This window comes from Echeneis naucrates, chromosome 24 (genome assembly GCF_900963305.1).
Source record: "Echeneis naucrates chromosome 24, fEcheNa1.1, whole genome shotgun sequence".
Taxonomy (NCBI): domain Eukaryota; kingdom Metazoa; phylum Chordata; class Actinopteri; order Carangiformes; family Echeneidae; genus Echeneis; species Echeneis naucrates.
Window position 1 is genome coordinate 17047938 of NC_042534.1, and position 22549 is coordinate 17070486.

At 41.6% G+C, this 22549-nt stretch overlaps 1 protein-coding gene across 3 annotated transcripts in view; it reads right to left on the reverse strand.

Moving 5' to 3' along the window:
- Nucleotides 1–22238, reverse strand: part of epha7 (eph receptor A7) — an 86052-nt gene extending 63814 nt beyond the window's left edge. For 2 of the 3 annotated variants that reach the window (XM_029497156.1, XM_029497155.1), the window contains exons 1-3: nt 22085–22238; nt 20351–20415; nt 19083–19752 (exon numbers count right to left, since the gene is read on the reverse strand). In XM_029497156.1, the coding sequence (XP_029353016.1) occupies nt 19083–19752; nt 20351–20415; nt 22085–22178 (829 nt within the window). In that variant the 5' untranslated portion in view covers nt 22179–22238. Of the gene's footprint in view, nt 1–9469; nt 9567–19082; nt 19753–20350; nt 20416–22084 lie in introns of those variants that run through there. The other variant, XM_029497157.1, reaches the window with a different exon arrangement.
- Nucleotides 22239–22549: the final 311 nt, after the last annotated feature.

Genomic DNA, 22549 nt, shown 5'->3' on the forward strand with positions numbered 1-22549 from the left:
ATTTTAGACCTCTTTCATACTTAAACTCTGTTTACATCGAACCGGCTAGGAAACACTTTGAAAGCCCACTTTAAATAACATGGGACCTTTAAATACTAGCAAGTATTAAAATTTCTATTCTGGCTCTGGCTATTTTAGCCTTGAAGTGAGATGTGCAAAGGAGAGCTAAGTAAGCCTGCTGCAAAACTGCACAAACTAAACGCTAAATAGCTCTTCATACTCATACTCAATTCTAGTTATTATTATTATTAATATAATTTGATAGCCACCTTTTGTGACAAGTCAGGGATAAGAGGCATAGCGGAGGAGTCCAAGTTTTTATTTTTATTTTTTTTTTTTTTCATTTTAACAGTTCCAGAGCAGCATGAAGTGGAAGCCAAGGATTAGGGTATCCCCATTTCAGATACAACAAAGCCCTGTCATTCTCTATTTATCACCCTCTGCCACAGCCTTGCAAAAGAAGAAGGTGCTTTTTTTTTTTGTATTTCTTTTTACCAAGACATAAGAGATTTCATCTTTAATCTTTTTTTCTTTTCTTTTTTACATTTTTGAAATAGTAATTGCAAACAGAGCCAAGAGGACACTGTAATGTGGTCTATAATGCTGACCAGGCAAACCATATACAGCTCACATTGATTACTCTTTGCATTTAAACATTTTTTTTTTTTTTTCTGTGTGTGCATTTTTGATAACCGATAATGTTCAACAAACATGTAAGTAAACCTTCTCTATCTGTGGTATCTCATATGTGTATAAACACTCCCTCCATGGATGTTGATCGTGGCACTGGAGGGCTTTGTCCAACAGGTTAAAGATTGTCTTGATCCAGTTTAAGACGCTGCTTTCTCCCTAACATGTTGCGCTGTTTAAACATTCTGATAAGCCATCCAGTTTGTTTGCCTTTGGGCTTCTGAGAGAGCATCTGCTGGGTGGCCAATGTGCAGAGGAGGAAAAGACCTGGCAGAGACCTGGGCTCTCTTCAGCGCAGCCACAAGAGGGTCCACAGTGCAGATTAAGATGAGTAAAGGGCCTAAGAGAGGAGGATTTATTAAAATAAACGCTCCATTTATTCCCATATAAAGGACCCAAATTTTGTATTTACTGTGCTGATGTCCCTAAATGTATCTATATGTGGTTTTAAGAATCAAAAAACAATTTTGGTGTATTGCTGCATCTCCTCTCTTGGGTTTCACCCTGGAGCTCTCTTAAAAGGTCAGTTAGCCAATCAAAAAAGAGGATCTTCATATCTTTTTGATTGGTTGACTGCTTCCTGGGTGATTTAGTAAAAATGGTGGATTTCAGGTAAACACATTGGAAAATCAAAATCCGGCAAGTTTGGATGGTGAATCCATCTCGGCGGGGATTGGGGCAAAGCTGATGCTGACATTTTAAAGCTCACTTTCTGAATACAGGCAATTTATATTTTACAATGAATCTCAGATTTCTTTTTTTTTTTTTTTTTTTTTTTGCTGCGGTTGAAATGTACTTATTTGCCAGAAGCCTTGATCACAAAAGCTGTTGTTTTTGGCAAGATTAAACAGCCAGCGAAGTAGCCTCATCTGCAGTTGCTGTTAAGGTAAGACACATTTAAGCTTCACCTTAACACACAGTACATCAAAATTGACAAACACACAAGTGGCCTGACATTGACATATCTTTTATACACTGATAGCTCAAGCTCAGCAGCAAATGGAAAGCAAAGAACGGATATCTAGTGCTAATCTACTGAGGAATGTCTGTACTGGCACAATTACTGATGTAGCTGCTGGCCTGTTCATAACTCGTATGACTGCCTCTTTCTTGCCCCACTGGACAACACTGTTACACATGTTCTTTAACTCATGCTCACAACCAAACACAGTTCATTTTCCATCACTTCTTCAGCGACGGGCTGTTTGCTCATCGGTGCGTCCGACCAGCTTTTGCATCCAGGAATGTTTACAGAAGCAGCAAGGCGGGAAATGAGGCCTCAAAAATCGAACACCTGTATGGCACGGGCAACCCGAGTGTTTCTGCGGCTCTCCCCACCACTAGCGGCGCATTGAGTGACAAGTGCAAACACAGCCTTCACAGCCCAGCATTCCTATCCCAGCGACTGCACACCAACACGCTGCCGGCGAGCTCCCATGTTCCTGGCACCAGATGCCGAAGAGACGCTCTTTAGTCTGAGGCACTAAGATGGGCTTGATAGTAAGTGAGGGGCTCTTTGTCAACTGTCCCTGCAGCATAACTTTCCCATCTGGACGGAAATATCTACAAAGCAATTACACAAGTGTTTATCCAGTACCCCCTAAACTGATTAAATGACTGACACCTTACTGGCACGAACATGCTAAAAGACTGTACAAAACCCTCTTTAGAACATGCCCAGCCTTTGGCAAGAGGACTTGTGTACAAGTGTCCAGCATGTTTTTTGTTTGAAAGGACTAAGTGTGTAAGTGTGAAAAAATGGGGCCAATTTTTTGCCAAGTCTGGCCTTCTTTAGGCGACAGATAAAGAGCGACTAATAGCTTGTGCTTGTTTGACACGGGCTGGTAAAAGAAGCTCAGCAGCAGAAAACAGCCGGCTTATTTATGATGCCGAGAAATTAGCCAGTCCTTGGACAAGTGGGATGAGGTTAAGCGGAGACAAAAGAACAAATAAACAAACAAAAAAAAAAAAACTAAGAAACGCCTTACATTCCAGTCAGCTCCTCTGCAGGCTACAGAACCGGCATCTGTAATTTCCCATCCAGTGGTCAAGCACTTTCATTCAGTGATTCTCAGGGAAGATGGGAAGAATGGGGGAACACGCTACAGTCAGCAATTTTATACAGAGAAAGAGGAAGAGGTGTCAGAGGGAGGAGAAAGGACCTTGGAGCAGTGGGACAGAGATAGTCAAACGTTCCTGCGACTGTAGTGTCTCAATCATAAAGCACACAGGCCCAAGAGTAAAATAAAGTCTCCTTATCTTATACAGACATACATACACACACACACACACACACACACACACACACACAAAAAGAATTGGGGGAGGATTTCTGTATTTTTGTAAGATCTTGGTTTATTTCTTTTCCTCTGAGCTGAGCTTCTTAACATTCTTGAATTATATCCAATTTCTCTCTCACGCCTTGGCAGTGTCATGACACTCTGGGTGACGGACAGAGACAGAGAGACGGGAGCAGGGAGGAGGCAATGACTCTTTATGACACAGTCTGACATATCCCTCCCAGGCCAAAATAGAAAATAATTATTTCCCTTGTCTGAAAGTGACACCATGGCTCGTTTTCCCTTTTGCAGTTAGGCTTTGCAGTTGCTTACAGATAGGATTCCAAATTTGACTATTTTAATTTTTACATCGTTATTTTTTCTGGAATTTCTAGTTTATTGTTATTTTTTCAACAGATAAAGCAGAGACTCAGAGGAAATGCAGGGAGAGAGAGAAAATATAGCAAGGGATCCAAAGGGATCTCAAGCTTCATTGGGCACCGGTAATGAAAATGACCAACACAGATCAAACGCTTATAAATTTTATCCGTAGACCACCTATTAAAAGTAAACACTGACGCCATGGCTTAAAAAGGGAAGGCTAAAGAGCATTAAAGTGATCGACTCCAATGGTTTTCAACACAAGTAAGATTGTATTAAAAGGTTAAAAACAGTGGCAGAAATACCAATAAGATTGCATAATCTGTCTATGACGATTTTGTGTTCTACATTGTCAAAGGCTGAACCAAAACATTGACCATTAGCTGATTTAATAAGTTTCAGCAATGTTATTAGAGTTTATAAAAATCATTCAACTGATTAAAAGCAAGTTTTTTTTTTCCAAGAAATGGCAAATGAAAAACTCATTGGTAGTTATAAAGTGCTGACAGATTCAAATTATTTCTCTTCAGGATAGGTTTAACTACAGCAGTCTTAAAAGTAGTGGGGAAAACACCCATCTGAAGAGAATAATTTGCAATGTTAAGAAGAATAAGATTAGAAGAGGCAGGTAATCTTTGAAAAAAGGATGATGTATAGGATCTAAAACGCAAGTTTCTGGGCTACGTTCGGAAACGACTACCAAGCATTTCAGCATCAGCCAGGACACAATTGCCCACTGTTTCCCTTTTTAAAAACACAGACTCTGAGTTATTCAAATTCACAGACTGCAAGATAAATTAGATCTAATAAAATGTATTTTACTGTTTCAATTGACTGGAAACATCCACATGGTGCATTCCTTGACAGTTTGCAAGGTTGAATAAAAACAGGGTAGATTAAATGGTCAGTAGTTGAAAATATGGTTCTTTGCGTTGTTTTGATTATTGTTGATTAATTTTAAAAAGTGTGCTTCTCCTGCTTCTTTAAGTATCTTATAGTAAATATTAATTTGCTCTCTGTAAATTTGGAAATTGGTGGTTGGCTTCATTTTTCTCTCTCTGCTCTTCTTAGCTGGATAGTATCCATCTTTCTTTGAAAGATGATAGATTTAGTTCTAATTTTTTTCAGTTTTTATGGCGCTACTATATCGAGCATCGGCCAGAGTTTACTGTTAAAACTCACAGGTGGAAGGTAAAATAGATCATGACGTTTTTAAATCAGGGTACCATTTAGAGGAAAGCAGACCATAAAGCAGGAGATGCATTAGTGTGCATGGCGACTGTGAGATAGAAGAGTGAGCAGGTCAGAGCCAGCCTTTACTCCTCCAAATATGGTTCCTTCTGGTTCTCCAAATTCAAGAGGATGACGGCCAAATTACAAACTGGATGCTTCAAAATGGCAGATTGTGTCGCAGTGCTTTGCCACCTGGTTTCATCTAATAGTACTATACATGTAAAAATCAGACACCTTAAAACAGGAATTTTTAGAAGAAAAAAAAGTTGCCTGTCAAGGTTGCTAAATAACAGAAGCCATGCCTTGTGATGGCATAGTCTGGGTGTGAACAGTTAACAGCAAAAAGTGAAAATCCTCCACAGAGCAGAACGTCTCATCTTGGATTGGCCTTCGCAGTTAACAACAGCTTTGAACGACCAGACATTGGTTGGCCATGCCCTTCAACGGATGTATCCTCTGAATTGGAACACAGCTAATATTCTTTACCCACAGACATACAGGGACACCCAGCAGCTCTATGTATTATTTTCTGAGGCTGGTTACTGAGTGCGCCAACCCAAATACACTCACAGCATCAAGAACGAAAACCTACTCATTCCAGAAGACGAGAGTTGTTAATGATCAGTGCAAGGTTCCCTACTTTACCGAGAGATAAATACTATATTAAACCCACAGGGGAATTTTCAAATTGTTCACTAGATCAGTAATTTCCTCTTCCTACATCCCTCTCTTCATTTGCTACAGCTATCTCTTCCGGGATGTCTCTATCCTGCTGCATCTGATCTACTTCAGCTGCAAAACTAATTAGCTGGACAGCTAATCACACTCATCAGGCTATTCAGCTTGTTTATGTTTTCTTAAATTTGCAGGTCCTGACTGGCTGAAAGCTCTTGCCTTTGTGCCTATAGATTTCAGCATTAATCTGAACGAGGGGGCAAACCTTCAGTGAGGGAGTTAAAAGAATTAACTTTAAGGTGCTTTACGTAAACTTTCTCTGCCACGACACATGGCTTCCTGCCAGAAGTGGATTGGTGGTGGTGATGCTCACCACTTTCAAAAAATTTCTGTCACCATTGCATTCATAAAACAAGAGATGAGAATGTTTCCTTTGACTGGCACAGTGACTCACTCTCAGAAAGTAGCATGCCAAGAGTGGTTGGGCTAGCTGGTTAACAGGCTAAATTCAGTAGACGAAAAGATCAAGAATTAAAATTATTAAAATCCTATTACTCGATATGTCGCAGTAACTTTCATACAGCACTTTTAATGTCACCCAGTTGCAATGTAGCTAGCAGCTGGGTCATCTATTTTTTTTTTTTTTTTTAAATCACATAAACAATAAAAACTATGAAATTAGTGACCCAGGTTTCCACAAAAAATGAATGAAGTATTTTTTAATAGTGTCATAATTTCTTTTGGTATTGGCAGTTAAATTCATTTGCTGTATGATGTCAGTATGACTATCTGCTTTGGAAAAACAGCACTTTGAGTGTCATTGCTTTCTTACAAGCCACAAATCCAATCAAGGTTACAATCCTTATTACTACTCAGCGCTGAGGGGACCGGCTTGTCCAAGCAGGGCAGCTGGGATATTGAGTTTCTCTCCATCTGTCTCAATATTGCTGCAGAAGGGGGTCAGAGTGAACTGCGGTGTGGGAATGTGGGAGATTCCCTCTGTTTTTTTGCAGCCTGTCAGAGCCAGAATGAGACTGACTGGTGCGGGACTTCCCATCACTGCGATCCTAGCATGATGAGTCCTGTCAGGGGCCGAGCCTCCTCCCTTTCTTGGGCCAGCCCTCCCGTCCGGCCTGATTATGTGTTAAATCCGCCCATGTGTCGGGATGGATGTGGAAAGAATGCGCACTGAAGGGAGCCGGACCCAGAGAGAGCAGGCTGGAGATAGCACCCCATTAGAGTGATAAAAGAGGCAGAGGGAGGAGAGCAGCCGACAGGACCAACATGCAGGCCCCCGTCGCTGATGAATGCCAGGTGGAGCAGGTCAACCGTGATAAAGGAAACAGTTTATTTTCTTAGCCCCCCCAACAAAAATAAATAAATACTCTTGCTTTCCATAAAAGTTGGCCATGGTTTCTGCCCATATGATCAGGTCATGTCTTTAAAAATTTTATCTCAAAACCCAGGCACCGTACAATAAGAACTATCTGTCTCCGATACCCAGTGCCTGCCTGGAGTTTGGTATTAACTGAAATGTTTTTATATCTATAATATTTTCTCTATTCAGGTGTCATTTACAGGGAGATTACAGACTTTAGGTTGCACGACTAAAACGGCACTTTTTCACAAAGTATTACCCATGTTTCTAGCTGAGCAATTTGTATACATGTATACATTATATATATATATTTTTTTTTTTTTTTTTCCCTTTGCCCTCCCTTGGAGCCTTTAATGTGTGTCAGCTACATGTGCTAATTTGGGAATAGGGACCACAATGCTTGGCTGTGATAGGGTCCCAAAAGTGGGTCTTCCTTGTTGAGCCCGTTTGAAAAGTTCCAGTGTCCAAAGCCAGTTTCAAGGCTTTGCCTTAGACCCCCAGAGAAACTTTATAGCCTTGCAATGGTTTGAGCTACAGACATGCAGTTTTTTTCTTTATTGTAGTGACAGAATAAAGACAAAGTCACAAATGTGTGTGGATTTCTTGTCAGATTTGTTTGTAGTTATTATGGTTTGGAGTGATTTTATCCATAAAATAAGGTATTTCTTTGTTCTTGTTTTATCCCCTATTACAGTGAACAGTATTTGTTGAGTGACATATATAATTAGCTGATGTTAAGCTGATTCTGAATATGCGAAACACTTGGTGACATTTTTAAAAACTGCAGCTTAATGAGGATAAAAAGCCTTCATGTGGCTCTAAAAGGGTTAAGAGTAGGTGCTGTAGGTACTGACTGCATTTCCCCAGCTGTTCCAGCACAGGTTTTCAGTGCACAATGTCCAGAGAGTGGGCAAAGGATGGATTTAATAGAGTCCAGCAGAAACTGTTTTCCACTCCTCAGCTGGTTAATCTGTATGTGCTCTATGTTAAAAGTTGTTGTCGCAGCTCGAAAAACAAATTTGCTTCATGTCAAAAGTGTTGCATTTTTGTTGGAGCCATGAGAAATGTCCCTTGCTATTTACTTTTACCTGTGAAAAAAAAAAAAAAGCACAAAGGCATTTCTCCCACTGTCTGATCACTTCTACTATGCTGCAATCTAATGTTAATAGTGCCATAAACATTCCCTGTCAGCTATTTCAGATTGCTCTGTGTTTAGTTGGATGTTCAGACAACCATGAAATGCTATTTAAAAACCCAACTCCTGCGTTATGTTTTCCAGTTTTACTTTCAGGGCATACGATTAGGACCATGACCGCGTCTGGCGATTATAGAGAAGGATGTCAATAGCTCACACTGAGCTTATTTCTTATGCATTAATGTAGCCCCGGGCGTATGCGTGTTGCTTTTATTAGATGTGACTTATGTTCTTTGCCTCAATAAATTGGCACTGGTGTGGACATTCATCAGGCTGTGTTTACTGGCATTTTATGCATGCTGAACTATGGCTGCATCGCTTTTATGGACTAAAGCCTGTGGTGTTTTCCCCTGCAATGCAAGAGGCCGTACATCTTGTGAGTAATTTCAGAGCTATGCAGGCAGGCAGACCTGGGGAAAAAAAGTCTGGCTTAGTGTATTTCTGCTTCTTGAAAGGCCAGAGAACAGCTTGGTTGATCTCATCTTGCTGGTGATATGTGGACTTTTTGTAGCTGTACAGGTTTTAGAGAAATATTGGTCAAGACTTGAGTTATTTCTTAAAGATGCAATGGACAAAGTTTGTGTCCCCCTTCAGGCCCCCTTTTCAAACAATAATCCATCCTCTTTCTTTTCTACCTGGAGCATCAGAAACATTTCTCAGACAGCATACTCCTCCATGCTGGAGCCGACTCCTTCCCCATTGCTACGCTTCAATCAGTCATGTGCAGATCTTTGCAGCTAACAAGCTTAACTTAAAAATCAGTTGCCGACTGCACCAGCGTGATCGATTCACGTGGCCGCTTCAAGAGTTCCATAAGCACCAAAATTAAACAATTAAATAAACAAACAAACTGTGTAAATAAACCTCATTTATGTATGTGTTGAAATATGCAAACGGAATTGGACATGTTTTGCATTATGCCATTTTTTCTAATATAAAGAAAACAAAACTTACGAACATCTGGAACACGTCATGTTTGTGATTTATGAGGTAAAAGTCTTTCCAAATATCATATTATGTGTTAAATAGAAAAAATCTATATAGTTTAGTCATTTAGAGTAAGTTGTGCTAATACTGAATATTGGTATGGCAAATAATTTTTAAGGTGCTATATTAAGGAAAAAAAAAAGCTTGAAAAGAAGCTTTAATGTCAGGGAACATCCCTTATATATAATATTAATATTACAATACATCTAATTGTACATATCTCACGCTCCGGCTTTAAGGCTCCTGCAGTCCTTGCTTGCATTTTATTTATAACTTTACATAATCTTAACTGTATAAAGTAGCATGCAGAGAAAAATTCATGTGCTTCATATTTTTATTGCTTCACATCCAAAGATGTTCAACTGATGACAGGAGCAACAAGTGTAGCAGCAGGTGTGTTTTTCATTTTTCCCTCCAAGCACATTGCACCGCTCTAATTCTTTTTCACTTTTTTTTCTACCAATAAAGAAAGAGATGCTGAGAAAGCAGTGTTGTTTTTTTAGCCTGCAGACAGGTTAATCTCCCACTTATGAGAGGCGCGGCTCCTACCCCAACTCCAGGACACAGGCAGGCAGAACGCCACAAAGAAAAGGAAGAAAACCGTTGTGGTGCTGAAAATCTCTGCACAGGACGGAGACAAGAATTTCTCGGCTCCTTTTAATTCACGCTCATTTCCAACAACGAGCGCCTCCAGTATGGCCCTGAAAGGGACGTAGGAGGGGAAAGCCAGGACATGGTCACAAAGGGGCTAAAGAGGGGAGGTAAGGGGGGAGAAAAAAAGAGCCACTGAAACTTGAGTTATTAAACAGTTCAAGAATCTGATGTCATATTGTGCTGAATCCTCCCTCCACCCCACACATATTTGGAATGACTTTGTCTGGCTGCTGCTGCACTCCACACATACAGACAATCGGCCCATTCAGCTGAGGTACCTGTGCTTAGCAGGAGATAAGTAGCTTTCCATGAGAAACAAAGAAAAGATTAGCATTCCCTTACACTATGTTGGAGGGCATGCAGCTTTGCCCTCTAAGCAGCGAAAACCCAAAGGAATCGCTGCTCGGCTGCTTGCAGCAAAGATCAAAGTCAGACACTGATTAAGTTATACTAAAATTGAAGCTAACACTCCTGCTAACACTCCAGCACTAAAAGTAATGCTGCACAAGAAGTCAACCCCAAAAAAGTGGGACCATTTGGAGTTGGACAGCAATCCAATGAAAATAAATACTGAATCAGGAGAACTAGCACTTGCATCAACCTCAATTTAGATTTCTTTCAAATTTCTGAAACTGACTTTAGCCTTGCTAACTATTGCAACTTTCAATGGGTCCGTTTGGCCATACAAACATGTAGTCTATCACCTATCTCCAGTTTTTTGAGTCTATGCCATTTGCCTCCAGCTCAGTAAAGTGAATGGACTACTTAAACAACAGTACCTTGTAAAATCGCTGACCATATTTCCTGTGGATTAATCAGAATAAAATCAGTCTGGCACTTATAGAAAGACATTATTAAATTCTTTAAAAGCGTTCTTGAAAAAAGTTCCAGGACCTAAAAATGATATTCATTCTCCTTGTTGTTGCAGGCAGAAATAGAAAATTAGAAATAAATACTTCGAACTAATTCAAACTTTTTTGAAATAATTTGAACCAATGCCATTTAGAATCCTGCTGATGATCCTATAAAATACCTAAGCTATAAACGATGAGGGTCCTAATGTTTATTCATGCAATTAGTTGGCAGAATCTTATCCTATTACCCATAATTTTCAGGATGACTCTAAACCTGACACTAAAACCATCAAAACAAGTGCACATCCAGGTTACAGGCAGTAATATGATCTCAAAAAAGACAACTGCTTCAGCCGCTGACAGCAACTCAAGTTGCAAAACAACAAACTGGAACACCTGCTTTCCCTTTCAGCTATGTGCATTTGGAGGCGGAAAATTAAGGGCATTTTAAGATTAGACTCATTACATCAGTGAATATAAGGCCTTTTGCTTTGCCAGCGCTGAATCTCGAGTCGCTTCTCGAGTCGCTGTGCTTCTTTGAGTTATCATGCAGAGTGAGCATTTTGAAATGGATTCTCAGTGACATGGAAAATGCCCCTGCCTAATCGTCTTTTGTTTAGTTCATTTAACTCCCAGGAAAACAGGAGTGACGGACCTTAAGGCCAGCCAGGCAGCTACCTTTAATGGATGGAGGTGGTCAGCTCTGAAAGGCGCCTCTGCTAAAAGACACCGCAGATGAAGCAAGGGCTCTGGATTCTGGGGGATGAAAAGCACGGGGGTCCAAAGGTCTGTCCAATCCACAGCCCCCCTGCAGCCCAAGCAAAATCAGCACTGAAAATGTCCCCTGTCAGCAACTGAGCATTATCTCTGAATTGTGCCAGTGCCTACCCAAGCCAACTCTCCCCTCCTGACCCAACCCCTGTCCATTCAAATCCACCACAGCCTCTCATCTTGTCCCAGAGCTGTGACAGAAAGGAATGAAACAATGTCAAAGCGGCCACTCTCCAGTGCTGCAGCCAAACCCCTGCTGACAAAAGACACTTAGACACTTAGCCCCGGATGACCAGGAGAACTGATTCAGCTGCGGACTTCTGTTAAAGGGTTGGTTCATCCAAATTACAAAGAAAACACATTTTCTCATCCGCCTTTTAAGCCAGATACCACTAGGGATGAATGAGGTACATGGAGTATGAGAATGGACATTTTTATATGATGAGAGAATTTGCCAGATAATCTAGAAAATCATCAGCAGATGATTCAATAAAAACAAGCCCTTCAACTTATCAGTTCTCACACGCTGAAACTTCCTCTAAAGTTCCCATATTTGACATTTTGCCTGTATTTTATTTCAAGGTTTGATTATATTTCAAGTTTTCCGAACCAAAAACAATCTCAGTGTTGTTTTAAATCTAATTTCTCAGGCCTATTTCTGAGATTTGGAACAGCGGGCCCATTAGACAATTAGAAGGGAGAGATCTGAGCTTCTCTGCAAAATTTCTAGAGGTATTTTGAGCTTTCTAATAATCCTCAGAGAAACTGAAATCCTGCAGGTTGGATTGTGGGCCCAGGTGGGCTGGGCTTAGGGCGCTGCTGAGGGTGGTGGCTGCTTTGTTACACCATCACAAGGTTTCAGAATGCTTGACAGCTGCTTTTAAGCTTCAGTTTCTGAATACAGCCTGTGAACATTTCTCTGTGGACTGAGCAATTTGATGCTCTCACAGAATTAATATAGTATTTAGACCTGATTTATATCAAAGAGCACATGGAAATCTCAAATTATATAATAAGGGACCCTTACTGCAAGACTCATGAGAATTTCTGACAACAGAGCCATCCTAAGCACATTTTAGGATCTGCTTCCTCTGTTCTGGTTGTGAGCGGAAAGAAAAGTGTGAAGTTATATAATAAGTTATTGATTTTCCTCTGAGAGGAAGTCTTAAGTACAGCAGCCAGTGGTCTGAAGCCTCTCGGAGGAGCAGCTCCACTGATAACAGAGCCCTTTCCACTGTCTCTCAAGGTGGAGGGACCCGGAGCCCAATTGCGAACCACTTTCACCCTCATGCCACAGGAATACAACATGGGACGCCACAAAACATTGTCTTCTGACACAGGGTTCACCTGTGTGAGCACATGCCTTTTAGCCTGTCAAAGAAAAAGCAATTACAATAAGAAAGAAAAAAAAAAGACATTTGTGCCACAGTTTGGATACTTAAAAAGGGCAAAAGCATGGAATCGCAAGAGCTATGGAGGCAGGGATCGATAGAGATGTCTGAACCTGTTAGTGCAAGTGGAGATGAGGGCCGTTCAACCGTGGGGAGGGTTCCTTTGTCATGCAGGGAGAGGGGGAGTGGAGGGGGGCCAGAGAGGTGACTCTGCTGGCGATCAAGGGTCAACTGCTGAGATCATCCATCTTCCATCTTGACAGTGTCCTGTCAGCCGGAGCGCTCATGTTACTGAACACAACAGGCAGGCCTCCATTGTGGCGCTGGCACTGGTCTGCAACCATGTGTAAATGAAGTTAATATCCACTGACCTTATGCACGGCCTAATGTGGACTCCGGTGTCACATTGGAAATAACACTATCTGACGCTGAAGGCACAAAGGTCTCCCTTTTAAGGGGGTTTAACAAAGTCCCTTACCAATGCAACTGACCATATGGCTTTGTTTGCGTGAGAATGGGGGATGTTTACTTGAATTCTGTCTTTTCATATCCTGGAACATGGGGTTTTAAAGTTGTACTGACAGGTCAGATTCCAAGACTGATAAGTCACAACTCCTCTGTTTTATTTTGTTTGTTTGGCCATGTTTTGTTCTTTTTGCCTTCTTGAAGCAGCATTAAATAGCTGACTGGTGCAATTTGAATTTTAAATCACAGCCTTTCTTCACATGGTCAGAAGCAAAAGACACAACCATCAACAGGTACAACAAGACAACTTGTCTCTAAGTCTTTATTTAAAGCGAAAAAAAAAATTGAATTGAAAAAATGTGGAAATGTGAAATTCATATGTCCCCTCCATTATGAATATGATATTATCAGTGTTTTAGTTTTATTAGTGTAGTGTTGATCCATAGGAAAAAAAAAGAGAAAGATAGTTGGATGGTGTATCCAGGTGGGCTCGGCTTGGGGCCGGGGTTTAGGGGGAGTGACTGGATTGTTATGACATCACAAAGTTACAGAATCCCTAACAGCTGGTTTTAAGGCTCAGTTTACGAATACAGACTGAAATTTTTTCTGTGGACTGAGACCTCTGGTCATTCTACCGAGGAATATTTTATAATCACAGATATAATTACTTTCAAAAATATGGGACCTTTAAGAAAGAAGAAACAGTGGTGGTCGTATCTGGAAAAAACAAATGTTTAAGATACTGCCAACGATGTTTTCTGAACAAGTTTGTGCATCTACAACAGTTGAATGGATCGAGCCATTTCTATCGCCTGCTTGATATTCATGTATGCATGAGTCAGGAGCTGAAGCTTATCGGCAGAGGGGAGAGACAAACCTATTACCAGTGACCAGGCTGCGGCTGCCTCCTGTCCTCCTTTTAAGCTCAGCTCTCTGCACTTAACACTGTGTGTTTTGGATCCATCTTTTACCTCAGTGTGATATCTACCAACGCAGAAACCAGCTGGAGCAAATAATTAGTCATGATAGGCCTTTTGTTTCCTTTCCTCTGCTCTAGCACGTGAACAAGCACAGTTCAAATGAATGTAACTCTGAGACAAATATTCAAGATAAAGTAAATGGGCCTCCTTCAAGAAAAATGAGGCACTTGTATTACAGTTGTTTTTACAAGTAACCAGAATCCAACACTGCTGGTGCTGGTGCAAGCGAGTGTATCGAGGGAAACAACTTTTTAATTTCTATATAACTTCAAAATGTATATCTAAAAAAAAAAAAAAAAGGAGGTCATTGAATGTAGAAGAAATAAATGCTCATCATTACAGCTTGCCAGATCACATTTTCGAACATTCTGCTACCTCCTCATCCTCTGAGAAGGCAGCTGGGGTTTGTTCACCACTAATGAGAGGGAACTAGATAACGCAAAAGGGCTGCACATGAACACAGTAATAACTCAGTCATGAAGACAAGTTTCTTCTCAGTAGCTTAACTCCCACTGAAATCTTACATCCTTTTGGACCAGACTTTTTTTAAATGTATATTTCAATAACCAACATTCTCACTCCCCACGACCCGACCCTGGATAAGTGGATAAAGAGGGATGGATGGAACACTCTCACAACAGAAACTTACTCCGTAATGAAAGTATCTGGAGTGTTGTCCATGTAGGTCATGGCAAAGATCTGTGAAACAGCTTCTGAAAGATGAGTTTCTTTCTCTTATTTGATAAAAGATTCAAGAGGTTTCACATAGACTGTAAAGTCTTAAATATACATTTATACCTATAACTAAATGCAATTGGAACTCTGTAACTGTGATTGATAAGGTTTTATTATTTCATTATTATTTGATTACCTCAGAACAGCAGTAGAAAATTACCGAGCACAATTTTTTTGTGAATCATTAAATGATCCTCTATATTTCTAACAAAAACATTAGCTCCTCAAATGTGAAAATAGTTTGCACTTTGTTTTTCACAACTATAGATTTTACTACCTGCAGGATTTAAACTCTTCAGTCTTAAATAAATATTTGCAATCATGTTGCAAATGTGAATTGATTTTGCCTGAGATGATGTTGTTTTGTCCGGCCGCCAATACGAATTCCAAAAAGACTCCAGTCTCAATAGCAAGACACGTAGTCAGACACGTAGATGGTATTGGTCGCTTGATACAGATCAGTCTCGTGCATCACTGTTGTGCTAAACCTTTTAATTTCTCCAAAATGTCAAATCTGGAGACCCCCTGAAGTGATTGACATCAGGACATATCCTGAGCAGACATGCTACCTGCCATGCCCCAAACATGAAGGAAGGGGAGAAGCCCAGGGCTGCGGAAGAATGCTACTATTCACAGCAAACAGAAACTGGCAGTGACACAACAAACTCTCATCCATCAACAATTTATCTCAATTCTGAGTGATTTAAATCTACTTGGGTCTCCTGTGGATTCTGTGCACACCTTCCATTTGCATAATTGAGCTCTGAAACAGTTGTAAAAGACTCCCATTTTGTGTATTAAACTCACACCTTATCAATCAGGGGGAAGCGTTGAAATGTATGAGGACCTCCTGACTCCTGACTTCCTGGCCTCATTTGAAATGCTAAATGCATCTTTTTTTTCTGCAGCTCTGGAACTGGATCTGTTTATCCAAGACTGCCTGGTGACTTCCATACATGTTAGCTGTCGTGGTCCGACCCCGACTGCTTAGACCCCATTCCCTCAGGGGCCTCGATCATCAATCAGTCTCCAACTAACTTCTGTCCAACTCTCTGAAAGTCAAGATGGATGGTGCCAGCTACTACAGGATGCTGTATCCTCTCATTAATTCTCTTGTTAGCATGCACTGATAGCAGCAGGGTATGGCCAGTTTTATCTGTTTTCACCAAGATAGTCGCCCCCCCCCTCCTTTTTTTTTTGTTTTTTTGTTTTTGGGTGAGGATCAACAGTAAATCGCGTCACAGACACAAGTTATTTACTACCACAGTCATCCGATGTGTCAAAATCGGACAACATACATTCCCGGGATTGAGCAGGACAAAGAGGCCAGTGTCCCCTCACAAGGGCCCTCTCTCTGTTTAATCGACTCTGTGGCTCCATTGCCACCAGTAGCCAGCGCTAAACAGGACCAGAGAATGAATGGGCGCTATTTTCACAACACGCACTTCTTTCGCAAAATGAAGCCTGCGCAAGGCTGCCGGGGGGACACTTCAACGGGCCGACTGACACAGCAGGCGGGGGTGAGAAGAAGAGTGACATTTACTGCCACAGACCTGCCACACAAAGAGTTAAAGAGAGACAGGAGGAGTGAGGGGTGCAGGGGGGTGAAAGACAAGGGGTCCCTCTTCGCTGACGGTGATGAATGAGTGGATCACAACACGTTTCAGAGGAGGCCTTTGCATCCTCAGAAGGAGCTCCTCAAATGACATGACTGACAGCTCAACTTGTTCCCTCCACCTGCACCCGCCCTCTGCATATTTTACATGGGTGAGCGTTTAACATCCTAGCACACTGCAGACATTAAAGTGAAGACTAAAGGACTATGTGGATTAGCGAGTTTGCTTCAAAGTGCTAATTAGATCACCAAAATGCATCTGAAGTTGTCTTGCAAATGTTGCCATTTAAGAAACATCCTACAATTATTAAAGACCCCATCTGAGTGTAATTTTACATCTCTTTTCTCAGGCTTATCTCAGGACTTCTGGCTACAACTGGTCAGTGAGCCTGGATTATAGGCGGATGGGGCTTGGGACAAAGCTGAGATCAGCGTATGCTTTGTTGTGACAGCGCAAAGGTCCAGAAGTCCTGATGGCAGGGTTTAAGGCTTAGTTTCTGAAAACAGGCTGTGCTCATTTTTCTGTGGAATAAGTACCTGCACTTCACGGTATTAAGATAAAATCTAGACCTGGTCTACATTCAACGAACACATGGAGCTCTAACTTGAAACTTTCTTAATGTTAAATTAATATGGCACAAATCCTCAACAGCCTGAGCATGCTTCAAACAAAGTGCCTGTGAGACCCTCTTTCCTGCATCAGAATCAGTCCATCAAGGGCAATATTTGCTACTTTCTGAAAACAACAATTTTGTGACCACCTGACGCAGCTATCACTTAAGAAAACTGTAAAACGAGTCTGAGATTGTTTTTTTTTTTTTTTTTTTTTTTCAAGCTTTGTTCGGTGTGTCCACGACGCCTTAAATGATTTCTGATTGCACACCATTCACAGATGCGCATCTTTATCGCCATTTCTAGGACGAAAGTATTTCTTTTGAAGCATGCTGAACCCTTTGGAGTCAAGGTGCTGCAACACCTTTATCTAATGGTGATTTATCTAATCACCATTAGATAAAGCTTCCTCAGCTGCAAGATGATGATATTCTTACGGCACTAAGACAAACAGGCACAGAGTCCAAAAGCCAGGCTATCACATCTTTAATAGTCACAGCTACTTGGACTTATTGCTCTGCTGTTCAGCTGAAAGAAATAGTCTGAATAGCTTTTACATTGTTCATGAGGGACGGGGGCTCCTGAATGGACAATTTAATGTCAGTGGAGCCACTAGAAGTGCTGATGGTGCACCTTGATTCTCATTTTATTTAGATTAACTACCCCTTAATACAAAGGCTTCTCATCCCTCAGTGGAGATAAAACTCATAAAGGTGCAATATCGAGACAGGAACTTGTTCAATGTACACATTAAGAAAACCCTCCAACTTAAAACAACCGGATGGTTGGTTCACTGTGCCGCCGCTTATATCTACAGGTCTTGGTTTTAAAAAAACAGATCAATGAATAGAGACATGCTTCCGTCCTCCGTCAAGATTCTTTTGCATGAACACATAATAAAGAAACTGAGGCGCTGGCCGTTCATGCTGTATCATTCTCCCTATGGAGATAAATCATGGACTTTCTTTCCTCCTGATAGGGACAACTGGATATCACATCCACGCATATTAAAACAACAAGAACAATTAAAAAAAAAAAAAAAAAAAAAAAAAGACCCTCGGCGGAGTTGATAGCACACTAATGTTAGAGCCACAGCACAACTTGAGGCAGGCTGTGTTGCTCTAAATTACATGTCCTAATATATTTCATTAACACACCTCCCTCAGAGGGGTCCCTAATGGATGACAGCGTGGCATAAAAGCTTGTCTGCCAGGGACACTAATTTGTTCTTAGACACATTCCGTTCAATTATTGCTGGCTGCTGCTCCTCATAAGCTGCTTAGATTGAGGCTGCCCTTTTCACAAAAAAAAAAAAAAAAAGGGAGAAAAAAAAAAAGGGCAGTCCACTTAAGTGCTGTGACCTAAGTCACCCCTTTTAATCCATAGTGATTTTATCTTTACAATCAGGTGGCCAATGAAAATAATCTTGTGAGCATTCAGAGTGACAGAAAGCATCTTATTGTTAGTTATAATCCAGCAACAGCGTGACAACGAAGCATAAATGAGCCACGGCCAGGCTGCGTTTGACCTTCTCGTTAGGCTCCTTCATAAATATCCCGAGGCCTAAATGCCACAGCGCAGCGGCTATTTGTTTCCCTTTCTGTCAAGGTCATTTGGCCGGGGCAGAGAGAGAGATACTGAAAAGACAGACTGGACTTCCTATAGACCTGTGCGTGCTGTGCTGTGATTGTCTTGGCTTCCCGCCAGCCTGGAAGAGCGTGGGTGAGCTGAGGAGCTAAACTCAAGTTATTATTTAATCCCAGTGTCAACAGAAACGTGGCTACAAATTAAGAGCCTCGTCATCAATTAACACGGCTTCCAATTATTACATTTAGGATGTTTGGCTTTAATACTTTATCCATCGTTATTGCTGTCAGATCCGCTGCTTTGATCCCATTTGCAAACACAGCTATTCAGTCAGCTATGCCTAAATTATCATTTACCTGCTTTGTATAATAATGAAATCGTAAATACTCCCTGTTTACTGCCAGCTTTTTTTTTGTTTTGTTTTGTTTGTTTGTTTGTCTTTTTTTTCCCCCTCGGCACACCTTTTGTTGTGTGAAATCCAGGATGCCCCTGATTGGTTTCTAAAAGTTAATTCGACAAGAAACAACTCCAGGAATGCTAATGAGTGCATTCCTTTCTTGATCATTAGGGTAAGAACACAAAGAGGTTACAAGTACTCACGTTCACACGCATCTCCCTTCTGGTGAAATCCAGCTTTGCAAATACATTTCCCAATAGGCACCAGCCATTCCCCCTCAGCGCTGCAATGCATCTTAGGAGAGTTGTCGGCCTCCTCCTCGGCATCACTCACGCACACGCCCTCGACCTCCACCAGCGATGAAAACTCCGATCCAGTCACCGTGTCCGGGAACGTGGCCAGGTTCTCGATGATAGACCAACACTTCTTGTAATAAACTTTGACGGACACTAGTGCGATGCACGCCCCTACATCCTGGAAGGCCAGGTAGAAGCCCCGTCTGGACAGGGGCCCAATTATGCGCACTTCTGTATTCAGTTTCATCTTCCTCTCGCCCAGGTCACCCTGGGTGAAACTTTCGTCAGCAGCGATTGTGTCAATTTTGACATACTGGTTCTCCCGTAGGCTCCTGCCCACCTCTGAATCTGTCTCCTGGTAGTACAAGTTGAATGTCTCCTTGCAAGTGCCCACCACACCGGGCAGGCTGTTACAATCCCTCAAGGTGAACTTCAGTTCCACAAAAATTCTCTGAGCATCGCTTTTCTCTATCCAGTTAGTCCGAAGCCAGTTATTTTGATTGGGCTCCATGACTTGGCAAACTTGGTAAGTGCGGATGGGTGTATAGTTTTCATCCAAGCCGCTGATTTCTTCCCACTGCAAGCAGATGACATATTGTAATGAATACACCCATTAGGGAAGATCACATTTTTTGAGATATAGAGAAAAGATGCCTATCTGTTACTAGATAAAAATCTCATGATTAGCAATCAAACGCCACTTCACTGTAATGAATATGACAAAGGTATAGGAAATACAGACTGCAGTGAATGAAGGGAGATGAGCCAGCCCTGCTTTTATTGCACAAACACATTTTTAAAGAATGGTGTATCTGCTTCTGTTTACATTATTTATTTAAGAAGTTTATCTCAGCCTGCTTTTAATCAGTATAGGAAGTTGGAAGTGGCCCACTTTTCTCTGAATGTCAAAAGCAAGGAGAGTTTGATGGCAGAAACATCCTCCTGCATTCTTTATCTCCTCTCCTCAAGAGTTTTCGTTGTTTTGGTTGTTGTTGTCGTCGAGCAAAGAAATATGGAACCAGGATCTATGTGTATATTCCAAACCTACTTTAAATGTTGTTTCCAAGACTTGGGACATCAGCTAAAAAAATAAATAAATATATGTATCCGTACAGAGGTTCAGGATAAAACATCAGTGTGCCTGCTATATGCAGAGATTTAGCAGACGGACTTACCCCATTGGGAGGATAGGAGATCCACTCCAGTTCTGTCTGCTGTGCCTTGGAGTCCAGCAGAATCACTAGTGACAGGAAACCAAGAGGCAGGTGGTTAAATCTCACCAGGGCACCAGTGGCTGGGTGTTAGGATAGGCCACACTTCTATATCTGTAGCGCATATACCCATGACCTAATTTCTATCAGCAGCAACTTAAACCAAAAAAAAAAAAAAAGTGCTCGTCTACAGACGGGCACGTTGGGATGTGTGAGAGTCATTATGCAGACGCATTTACGCGGAGTTAATTTACTTCTCGGATTATTTGACGCAGCAGTTAATTTAACTGTTTTCCTTTCGTCTCTCTCACGTTTTTTTTTTTTTTTTTTGTTCTAATGATTTGAAAGTGAAAGTTGTTGCGTTTAACGTCAGAAGCATCTGCTTCTCTCATCTCTGTCCGTCTCTCCATCCTGCATTTTACCGAACGAACATGCGCCCGCTGTACGTGCAGCTCCAAACGGCCATAAAACTACAGCAGGGAGTCGTGGAAGTGGCGGCTTGTTCGCAGCTCTTTAACTTAGCAAGCAAGCAAAAAATAAATAAATAAAGAAAGAAAGAAAAGAAAAAAAAACCCTAACAGCGTGTTTTATGTTGAGGACTCTGCGGCTTTGAGGCGGATTAAGTAGTTTTAATTGCAGCCTATGTAATGTCATATCAGCATATAGCTCCGGGATGAGGGGGGTGGGGGTGGAGGCAGGGAGGGAGGAAGGGAGAGAAAGCGGGTGGTTAGGGACAGGACGCATTGCCGTAAAAAATGATTCCCGCTTATGTCTTACAGGTGACTGATATGGAGGTCTGGGAAACCAACCTCCCCTTACCCATAAGCAGGGTGAAGATTTTCAGTTTTTCCATCCAGTCCGCTGCTCGGTTGAGATGGATCAGTACCTGGAGAGAGATAGATGGGGGGGGGGTTCTCTCTTTTTCTCTTTATTTTTCTTTGTTTTACGATTGGGATCATTCCATTAATTTATCCAAATTAAAAATTTTCATCAAGAGTTATTACACGCTCTTTTATTCTGGGATTTTATTCTATCAGTTCTGCTCAATTAGAGCGCTTGAGACAGATTACGACTCAGCGCACCTGTCTTTTCGATTAATTTATTATTATTATCATTATTATCATTATTATTTATTTATATTTTTTCTCCCCTCCAACCCCCCCCCCCACCCCCTTTCATGAAACAAGAGCAGTCAGGACTGTCGGAGCCGAGGCCACTTTGGAGGAAGTCACCGCTCCGTCCAGAGACACTGCTTACTCGCTGTGGAAGTCAAGCCGAGCCCGGCTGGCTGGAGCCAACGTTCCGCTGTTGGATATTAGTTTTGTCGTGATGGCTTATTTGTGTATATACATGTATATGGACCAAGGCAGTTCGGTGCCGTCCGAGTGGATTGAAAAATAAATAAACGCGTCTGTGTCTAAATCGCGGCTTTTAATTGCGGTGCGTAAAAACACCGTGGGGTCGCTCGCAAACAGCCCGAGCACAGAGCGCTGTCACCGGCCTTAACCAACTGCACCGGGCGCATCAAACAACCATAAATGTATTTATTTATTTTATTTTTTAAATACACGAGCGGGGGTTGAAAAGAGAGTTAATAATAATAAAAAAAAACGACTGCCGGATTTGGACACGTCTCTTAAGGATGTTATCCAAACGCGTCGGGATGGATGGAAGAGAGTCCAAACTTTAAGAACTTACCTTCCTTCGCATTCTGCGCTTCTCCGCTGTCGACACAGCAGCATAAATAAAGGCAAAATATAATCCACACGCACGGATTGGACCTGGAGAGCATGGTGCAGCCGCGGGTTTCACTCAAGACCGTAACTCGCTTTGCCACCGTCTCGTACGCTTCCCATTGACGACACTAAAACCGGGGTTTGTGTACAGCAAGCCGCTAGTCCCGGCACTCAAATAGCGTCTGCTGCCGCTGGGAGGAGACTGTGGTTCCGCTCCTGTCAGTCACAGACACAGGCGGAGGGACCGGCCAATGGTAACATGGAGAGGGAGACGTCATGAAAATAAAAGGGCCACTCGGTGCGAGAGTAGAGGTGCCTGGGTTTTCAATCTTTTTTTTTTTTTTTTTTTTTTGAGGGGTGGGTGAGAGAGCTTGTTACAATTTGGATCATATATATATATATATATTTGCTTTTCTTCAGGAAAAGG